The sequence below is a fragment of the Pavona decussata genome, unplaced genomic scaffold, assembly GCF_977016875.1.
Source record: "Pavona decussata unplaced genomic scaffold, jaPavDecu1.1 SCAFFOLD_140, whole genome shotgun sequence".
Taxonomy (NCBI): domain Eukaryota; kingdom Metazoa; phylum Cnidaria; class Anthozoa; order Scleractinia; family Agariciidae; genus Pavona; species Pavona decussata.
Genome location: NW_028145553.1, coordinates 1,474,620 through 1,485,024, shown reverse-complemented (window position 1 = coordinate 1,485,024; position 10,405 = coordinate 1,474,620). Strand labels below are relative to the sequence as shown.

General features: G+C 37.5%; 1 protein-coding gene across 2 annotated transcripts; it reads right to left on the bottom strand.

Moving 5' to 3' along the window:
• Positions 1-329: 329 nt before the first annotated feature.
• Positions 330-9,645, bottom strand: LOC146466899 (uncharacterized). Of its 2 annotated transcripts, none has more exons than XM_085126635.1 (4): positions 9,486-9,645; positions 2,204-2,386; positions 1,411-1,735; positions 330-882 (listed from the first exon to the last, which is right to left on the bottom strand). In XM_085126635.1, the coding sequence occupies exons 2-4, from the start codon at positions 2,304-2,306 to the stop codon at positions 624-626; spliced, it is 687 nt and encodes a 228-aa protein (XP_084982761.1). In that variant the 5' UTR covers positions 2,307-2,386; positions 9,486-9,645; the 3' UTR covers positions 330-623. The 2 variants fall into 2 exon arrangements, with proteins under 2 accessions (XP_084982761.1, XP_084982760.1); XM_085126634.1 differs by having other exon boundaries at positions 2,144-2,386; positions 9,486-9,504.
• Between the last annotated feature and the right edge of the window lie 760 nt (positions 9,646-10,405).

Below are 10,405 nucleotides of genomic sequence, written 5' to 3'. Positions count from 1 at the left end.
TTAAACACTTTAGTCTAGAAGTTGGCATGAATTTGAAGTAGGCCAACCCCCTCTCAAAGAAACCAGAAAAACCACTAACTGAAAAGTTACAAAAAGTATGGGAATTGAGAAAGATCCCCACTCACCCCACCCCCTCTTTTTGCTGTGCATAGTTTGACCCAACCAACCCGTCCCACCCTCTTTAATCTTGCATGCCTTCAAAAAAACTGACACCACATAAAAACGTTAATTCAGTTCTCTTTAGTTTTAGAAAGAATGATAATTGGAATAAATGAGTCTTCCCTTTTCAAAGTCAGCTTTCGAGAGCAAAAAGACAGCACACGATTAAAGTTGTCCAGGCATTTGTTTATGTTTAAAACGCTTTTATTGAGCAATTAAAGCTACATGTGACAAGCGTATAAAACGTTATGGCTGAAATCCTTTCAACCTTATCATTTTTGCATATTAAACTGTACCCTATACTTCATCAACAATATTGCTGACAAAGCGTAAAGTGCCTTTTAACATGCAAAAATGGTATGGCTGTTTGTTGTGAAAAAGTTAAACCGTATTTTACAGCCAAGTCGCAAAGTTTAAAACGTTTTGACTAAGCTGTAAGATACGGTGTCAGTTTTTCAGACGTTTCACAGCTTCTTGAAGATCTTGAAGCCAGTGACGGTATTTGCTGTAGCGCATGAGTATTTGCTGGTGGCGCTGCAACCGCGGGAGTAAAAGTGGCTACTGTAGCGGTAAAGCCAGCGATTGTAACCACCGTACGGGTACTTGAAGGCCACGATGTCACCATATTGCACAGCTGTACCATCAACAGCATTCCTGGAGAAGATCTGGAAGGTAGCGTAGTAGTAGTTTAACCAGTTGTTCCCTGTCAAGGAGGAAGTTGTCCTAAAAAAAAAAAAACATGTGACTAGCTCAAAACAGACCTGAAATTTTGCAATCTAAAACTGGCTAGTATTCACCATAACCAGATAGTAAAGAAATTTATGCTGTAACAGGAAATTATTGTAACACCATTATTTTGTTTGTTTCGATTTGAAAATTACTCTTACTAGAGATATTAACCTGAAAGAGCGCCTCCCATATTCCGCCGATAAAGAAAATTTATTCTTTCACTCGAAGCGGTTGAGTGAGCTTTGGAGTATGCTCACTTGAACAGCGTCAGAATAAAAACAGGTATAATAATTATTGAAACCCACTACGAAGCAGACAGTGGTGAAATTTATTAAACTGAGGGGTTTTTCCTTTTCTTTTTTCTTTTTAGTTATCTTTTTTGGCAAAAAAGTGATGATGTAATGTATTCAAAATGTTATCTTTTAGTGAGTTTATCAATAAAGGGACCTCTCCTGAGGAAAAACGCCACCCTAGAGTAAGCGACCTATGAGTTTTAAAAGGGAGAACTGAACCAATACTTACGATACAAAGCGACATTTCCAGCTGGTAGAGGTGTCGCATCTGAGCCGGTACTGACCAGAACCATAACCTCTGGAGACAATAGATACTGTATCACCACTGTTGATTGGTTGTCCGTTCATCTTCCCCATGGCATAGATATAAAACTTAATGTGGTTAGTGCACGAGGACCAATATGATGATGTCATCACAGTGCCAGGCTTAGGGCAGGTAGTGAAGTAACAGTAAGATGTGTGACAGTACAGCCAGTACGTCGAGTAGGACCCTGAAGGGTAGGCCGACCGCAAAGCGATCATATCGCCACTGTTGATGATGGGAAATCGGTGCCCTTGAGGATAATAAAAATATAAAAAAGCACAAAGTGTGTAAACAGCCAGGTATCAAACTTGAAAAAAAGTATTCTCACCCCCGCTCCAAAGGGTCACTCCAAAGTGTTCAAGTTACGTTATAACTTGCAAAAAATTTTAAGTCAGCAAGATTTCAATTTATCCCCTCCTGGTTGATGCAAGCATGCTCCTTTAGGTAACTATCGGAAAATCTCTCCTGATTACTCTTAGAAGTTAATTCAGAATAAAATTTTATTTTTTCAGTGGTCTCAATGAATCTATACTCAAATGTGCTCCAGTTTGCGACCCGTGATCAGACTTGGCTAGTGAGCTAACCTGTATATATAAAAATGAGTTTTTGTATGGCTACAAAAGATTGGGAGAAAACAAGTGAATCATCAATCTTTTACCGTGCGATAAACCGTTCCAAATTTCTTCTCTAGGCCCGTAAAACCGAATGTGAGCGTTACCATTAAGCTCCAGTTGATTGCTGGAGAGGCTGACGGACGCTGTATCCACACCAACCAGCAATGCGAAAGCCAGGAAAATGGCCACTGCGGCATCAAACTTCATCTTCGAAAAACTGGAAAGCAAACGTTGTATTCCTCTCACTGTTGATCTGCACTCTATGAAGGCTAAATGCCAACTGATCGCTAGGAGAAAAGTAAAATGTCTTCATGTTGATTGTTTGCCGTGGACACAATTGAATTAAAACTTGTTTTTCGTCAGTGAACATGTTTGGTGGATTGTCAATAATGTAAATTGGGCCAAGAAAAGAGCTGTCTAAAATGTCTGTCCCCGTTAATGACGTTAATTCTGTCAAGAAAATAACCCAATAAAAATTGGTACCAGTTGAAGCACAAAGCGATTTTTTTAAATTTATTATCTTTCTTGTTGAAAACAGGTTGAATGACGTTTACTGAAAAAAAAAAAACACATGAACATGTTTCGTGACTTGTAAACTTTATCCTCAAGCAAACCACTGAAACGTCATCAAAAAATAAAAACGAAATATATTTGTCATGGTCACACGATTTAGCAAAAATAATCGCCCAAAAGATTCATTCGCATTTAAAAGAAACTTGAGGAGTCAACGAGTTCTTCCCTTTAAGAGTTTTCCTGCTTCCTTAAAGTCTAAGACTGTGTACCAGTTTTACAATGGCAAAATCATTTAGTTATTCATTGTGTTCTTTCAAAGCGGCTTACGTTTATTTGCTTCATCAAATCCTCACCTTCTAGTGAGGCAATGTCTATATATGTAAACGCGTATTTCACATTTTTGAAAAACTCAATCCCTATTACGTAAAATAAGAATTTTGAAAACTCACAGAGAAAAGCATGGACCTCTGTAGCCCGCTCGTCAAACTCCAAGGGTCAAACTTTCTTTCGGTGTGATTCAAGACGACCCATCGTACTAAGCAATTTACAGTTCATGACTATTAGTGGACTTCTTTACTTTACTTTACTTGTCCCCTGGTGCCAAGGTGGCGCATAGGGACTTCACACGAATAAAATATGAAGCAGCAGGGAGGAGGGGGTACTCCACATAGTATGTTAGACGGAGAGGACATTCCCGAAAGAAGCGCCTTTTCAGCCTTGTAGTTTGCGAAAAGGCATAGCGACATTGAACATTTTAGTTTTTAAGGGCAAAAATATACTGTGAAGTGAAAGGGCAACAGTTAAAATTTAAGTGAAACTGCATGGTGAGGAATTTCTGGCGGTAATTAAAACGCAAATCATTATAACATTTGCGGCCAAAAAATTAGGCTTGTAATCAGTGACATGTTTCTACTTCTTGAATAAACAGTTACCGTGAAAGACCTCAACAACGACATGTGTGTTATCAAACCAAACATTCTAACGCAAATCGGCTTGCATCATCACAGCAAATATTTTGTTACAACTGATAAAACCAGGTTAATTCCTTTGTTGTGCAAGTTTAATCGCTTAGAAAACTTGGCCTACCATATCCAGTTCCATGAGAACCAACTCGTGACGAAAAAAAATTGAAAGATACTCTCTCTAGGGCGTAAAAAAACCTATAAAAATGAAGTGGGCCAGTGCATGCCTGTCAAAAGATTATAAAAGAGAACATCCTATTTGAATATTTCTGTGATTGTAGTTTCGTGTCTGAGAAAATGTTTGAATGTTTATAACCAGAAATGAGTGAAAAAACTATGTCACTTTTGTAACTGATTTCGGACAGTAGCTAGCTTGCACCACACTAGAAATCACTTGAGTCAATACTTGGAAAAGAATGTACTCCTTTATTCTCTGTTGTTTAAGATTACAATTCAGTCAGCTGATTCAGTGCCAAAAAAAACTGATCACTTAAACTAACTAGAAGCCAAATGTACTTCCGTAACGGGCCTGCTTGACTAATGTGTGTCAACTAAAAGCTTAGCGGCATAAACTATATAATAAATTGAAAAGCCCACAGAAATTCTGAGACGCAGCTTTTAAAGAGGGAAGCAAAATATAGAGATTAAAAGCGAAAGTGCGCGTCTTGTACTGAGATTGTCGACTTGCCCCCGAGTATGCAATCAGCCGATTTCAACCGTTCGAAGGAGAGCGTGTTTATCGTCATGGCTCGTTGTGACATCAAGCTTTTAACGATGTTGCTACTTAAACTTCCGCATTAAGTCAGTTCTAGACATTGTAAGCTTACACGAGATTCAAGAGACTTGAGGTTCGAATATTGTGTTGAACTCCAGAAACTGTTGGGGAATATAAATATTTAAGATTTTAAAACGTCCTGACTTCAGTCAAAAACAGACTGAGAAATCAAAAATATTTTTTATACTCCAAAGCCGGTCAAGCGTTGGTATTTCGATGATATTCACCTATTCGTATTGATTTCTCGCAACCATGAAAACATGACGAGAGGCTCATTTTTTTGTGTTACTTTCAACTTCGTTGCCAAATTTCCCTCGCTTTTCTTTTGAAAATTCAGTTCTCCTCGCTCTTACATTTCTTCAAATTTAGCTGTTAACATTTCTGATTCATCATATTGTGAATGTTTATCACGTTTCTCCTCATTAATAAGTACTTCTGTTTCCTAGTCAACGCTGGAGCATGTTTTCCCCTTTACCCTTTTCAATTTCTATACGAGTACTGATTAAACGAGTATGTATTCCTTGTTCTCTATATTTACGCGCTGGGTGAAAATCTCTGGGAGTAGGGATGGCACAGTGGTGAGAGCACTTGCCTCCCACCAATGTGGCCCGGGTTCGATTTCCGGACTCGGCGTCATATGTGGGTTGAGTTTGTTGTTGGTTCCGTCCTTGCTCCGAGAGGTTTTTTTCCGGGTTCTCCAGTTTTCCTCCCTCCACAAAAACCAATTCGATCTGGAATTCGAGGGCCACAGGTTTGTCAGTCGTCAGACTGTTAAGTGTCGCCCTCGTTAAACAAAGTTGATTTATTTGTGTATTCTTTATTTTAATCTGTTCGACGTTTCTGCATTGCGTGAAAAGCAAAGGAAAATCTGTCGGTGTACTGTCTGTCTTGTTTTATGTTTGCGCGTTGGACAAAAGTAAAGAGAAATAGTGCATTCCTTGTTATATGTTTACGCGCTGTGTGTAAATCAAAGCAGAAGTTAAATATTCCTTTTTCTGTATGTCAGTGTGTTGTTCTAAAGGCAGAAAAACTAAATAAACTGTGTATAAATTAAGATGAATCTACATCTCGCTGTACATTTTCGCAATGCACAGAAAAGTAAAAAAAAAAAAAAAAAAAAAAAGCAAATGAAAACGTTGCGTTCCTTATTTGGCCTTCTACAAAGCGTGCAGATTTGAAAAGCCAAGAGATTTATTTTCAGAAATCTGTGAGGTTTCTATGCCAAGAGACACACTGGTAACAGATCGTCATCATGTACAACAGTTGAATGCTGTTGACAAGTTTTATTATTGAAGAGCAAGGTAGTTAAGAACAGTTAGGAATAGCAACTGACTTAGCTGTCTCAGTAAATGTAAGAAAACTTTTTACCAGAAAATTAATAAAAGCATTGGAGCTACAGTCGCGCTTGTTTCATTATTTCCATAGACAATATAAGCCGTTTCAACCTATGTCTGTACCTAAATACTATTAAATTTGATCTTTGCGAATACATGAACTGGCTAACTATTCAATTGTTTAACTTGAAAGTTTTAAACAGTAGAATTTTCCCTCTTGGACTCGCTTTGTTGGCGGAAAGGTCTCAAAATGATCCTTTAAAATTGCTGTGTTAGCCACTTTGGGATTTTAACTCTGGTGTTTCTGAGGCAAACTGTTTACCTTGCCGTGTTTTTACACGCAAGTATCGGTAGCGCCGGGTCTGGTCATTCTAGAAGCAGTTTTCTTTTCTTTAATACAAAGTCTAAACGGAAAGCAGGACGTTTAATTTTGTCCGTTTCGCAACAACGAAGCAACAAAATCGGACTCAGTGCAACGGCTTTTTAAGCACCGCCTAATGTAACACCGCACAAAGATTCGTGTATCTAAAAGGCGCATCGAAATTTCGAGAAAAAAAACATTAGGTACAGATCAATAAATCAAGACAGATGTATATATAGCGAAAACTGACCTTGCGATAGTTTAATGAGTATATGTAGTAAAATGGTTTTATACGAGCGTTAGTCATCAGTCTTGACCATGGAACACTTCTTCCGAGCAGTCCGAGTTGCAAAACAGCTGCGCGAAAAATAATTTTGATCTACCCTGAACGCGAATTGTGAATCACAATAGTGAAACTTCAATGTTTGAACATTTGATTTTACATAATTCAGTGCTGATAAGCTAACGACTGTAGGAATGTAGATTTAATACGTCGCAAGATTCTCCTGAAAAATGCGAACATTAAGGCTAAAGATGTTCGATGAGACGATTATGGTAACTTAATCAGTACTCATATAGAAACTGAAAAGGGTAAAGAGGAGCCTGACTGCTTCACCGTTTCAAAATCAAGGCAAAGATTGATTTCTCTTTGATTTTCACCACAACGCGCAAGGTACCACAACAGCAAGAAAAATACACATTTCTCTAGGTTGTCACATAATACGCAGCTATAGAACAAGGAATGAAACGATTAAACAATTCCGTAAAACAGGGAATACCAAGATTTCTTTCCAAGATTCTCGCACAACGGCTGATGTAGAACAGGGAATACGCAGATTTATTTTTGATATTCACACAACGCGCTAATGTAGAACAGGGAATACGCAGATTTATCTTTGATTTTCACACAACGCGCTAATGTAGGACAGGGAATACGCAGATTTATCTTTGATTTTCACACAACGCGCTAATGTAGAACAGGGAATACGCAGATTTATCTTTGATTTTCAAACAACGCGCTAATGTAGGACAGGGAATACGCAGATTTATCTTTGATTTTCATACAACGCGCTAATGTGGAACAGGAAATAGGCAGATTTATTTTTGATTTTCATTCAACGCGCTAACGTAGGACAGGGAATACGCAGACATAATTTTGATTTTCGCACAACGCGCTAATATAGAACATGGAATACGCCGATTTAATTTTGTTTTTTGCGCAGGGCTCTAATGTAGGACAGGGAATGCGCAGATAGTTTTGATTTTCATTCAACGCGCTAATGTGGGACGAAGAATACGCGGATTTATTTTTGATTTTCGCACAACAAACTAATGTAAGACAGGGAATGCGCAGATTTTTTTCTCTTGAACAGCCAGGCCCGTTACGAGACCAGAATTTTTACCGAGGCAGTAAGAGAAGGAAAAGAAACCAACAAACACACTGGTACAATGCGTGAAAATATGCCCATTGTTTCTTGTGCGAAATTATTTTCTCTCTATCTTTCGCATGTCGAAGTCTCGATATTGGAATGTCATATCGTCGGAGCCTGGATCGAGGCCTATTTTCCGCCTACCCGCGAAGTTTGGGGGACTTCCGATGATAATTGGACGACTTCAAAATAACTTCTGCAACACTGAAATACTTAGATTAACTCTGGAGCGTGAAGCATAAAAGATAGCAAACTCAGCTTGTCAAATTTAATGGGTGGCAGTAATCTGGAGATAAAAAGGGAGAATTCCCTACATCCGATCTGACATCATTATATCTGACTCCGTCAGATTCAACTCGAGAGAAAATCAACGTTACTTTTTCTGCATGGGAAGGAAAAAACTGGTTAACTATTCAATATGTGTATAGCTATTCATTCCTGACAAAGCGTTATAAAAGAACTTTCAAATTTGACTAATTATGTGATTTTTGTCTCGTGTTTTAGAAAATATTTATTTAGAACAGAACTAATTGTGCCATTTTAAAATTGAATTTTGACAGTTGAAAGCAGCACGCCAGAAATCAGCCGAGTCGATACTTCATACAAATATTATTTTGCCCTCTTTTGTTTAAGAATTTATTGAAACAAACTTGGTTACTTGATCAACACCGTGGGAACACTGAATTAGAAATGTACAGGCCTGTGATAGGCCTGCCTGACAGACGTATGTCAACTAAAAACTGAGCTTTCAAAAATTTTTCAGTGTATTCAAAAAATCACAGAAATTGTGATGAACTGTTTTTACCATGTAAAAAACACTCAACATAGAATTTCTCGACGTCAGTGCTGGGTTTAGAGATTGTATTATCAGCTTGTCTCTGGAAGCATACGTCGGGCAATCAGCCTATTTCAACCACTCTCGACGAAGGCTTTGTTTTGTTTTATCGCCAAGGCTTGACTCGATGGGAGACTCAAACTTGAATATCACGAGCATATCGGTTTAAATAAAGGGATTTATTGATTGATTGTTTGATTGATTGATTGATTGATTGATTGAAGTGATTTAATTAGAAGGATTCATTAATTTGATAATACGTTCACAAAATCATAAATTGTAAAAAGTATAACTTAACAAAGCTCTCAAAGCGACAGTGCTCGGTCTGATACTTCCATTGGGCAAGTTTGTGACAATGCATGACGTATTTTTCACCATGACCGATTTCATTCAATATCTCGGAGGGAAACCTGCAAGTCTAGCTGTTTATCGAAGAAGCGCTACAATAGAAGTCAAGCCAACTAATAACTAAGAGGACACGCTGAAATTTCCAAATATATATTTAAAACCGCGGAAATTTGGACACCTTTTATTCAGTCCAAACCATCAAATTTTCGAGGCTATATCAGTTTTAAAACGCCAAAATTTTGAGACTTGAAATCATTGTTAGACTAAACCTTTTTCTCGGAGAAAATGGTTTCATGCGCTGATTACTCAAAACACCAAATCTTAAACGTTTTAACCGTTATAATACGCCAAAAGTCTTAGAATCTACAATAGTGTTTAAAATAAGATAAAAATCGAGTGGTTTCCAAAACGATTTGATGATGAAATTAATATTCTTTGAAGAAATTTAGTTAATTTCAAGAGAAACGTTTATCCAAGAGAACAGGATATATTGACAATCGATTACTGAATAATTCCAAGCGAGTGACCATTAATTTTATTTTTTCTGATTTGGTATTTGAGCAGTTTATTTCTTAGTACCATTTTTTTTCTCAGATAACTTCGAAATTATCATTAAAGCGCCAGATTTTTGACACCTTCAAATTGTTTGAAATTTAGCGAAGATTTGCTAAAAACATGATGGAATAATATTTCAACATGATCTAGAAAATTCACAAATTTAGTGATTTCAATCAGTATCAGTTTGTATGCAACAGTGTGGCAAATTTATAAGCGTGTTTTAACTTTCAGGTTTAAGGTGAAATAGCTGTATTATATATAATATCTTACCTTAATCATTCCTTATTTGGTCGCTTCTCGGTGTTTCGTGGTTTCTTGTGAGCGGTCTCGTCTTCGTTTTCTGTCTCCTTCAGTTGATAATCCCTTCTTTTTCTTCGTCTTGCCCCCGCCTTTTTGTTCAATTTCATTTGTTATTCCGTGTCTAGTCAATTAAAGACATAAGTTCTGCCTGATAGCTCCACTTTAATTTCTCCTTCCAAAGTGTAACCTGGTCAATTATTTCCTGTTTTTTCCAAAGGTCACATACTTCCGAAGATTAACAATTTGATTCCCGTTTCAGATTCCGTTTACCTCATTTCTGATGATCGCGAATCAAAATTAAACCGCGGCCATCATAGTTAATTCTATAACAATTATTCCCGTCCTTTGTATTGTTTCGGAGGCCGTTTCCCTCGTTTTTAACGATTCACCAGTTACTCTCAGCCGTCTTGCAGAGACCCATATTTTTGGTTTTCTTCAAACTTTGCCTCATTTTTCTTTTCAAATTCTCAGCCACGTAGCTCAATTTCTTCATGCAAACTCCGACGAAATTTGTGAGTCATCATTAGCACGAATGTTCATCACGTTTTTCCTCATTAATAAAATTAATGCGTGAGTTTCTAGTCAACCGTAAACAGTTATTCCTTTTTCCCGTTCTAAATCAGCCAGCACGGATTCACGAAGGAAAAGATCTTTTAAAACAAGAATTTATAAATTAGGACGGTCTTGCTCCGAGTTTTTCGTACGCATTGCTTCAATTGTTTGCGTTGTATCAGAACGTATATTAATTCTGAATATGTAAAGTTAGTCTTCCTGCAGTTCAAAATAGAAACATCAGGATTCATGATAAAATACCCACCGAAATGTTGCCATCTTCGCGTTCCTGTTTTATACAGAACGGAACCGGTCAAAATAGTGTGCCCTGTTGTTCA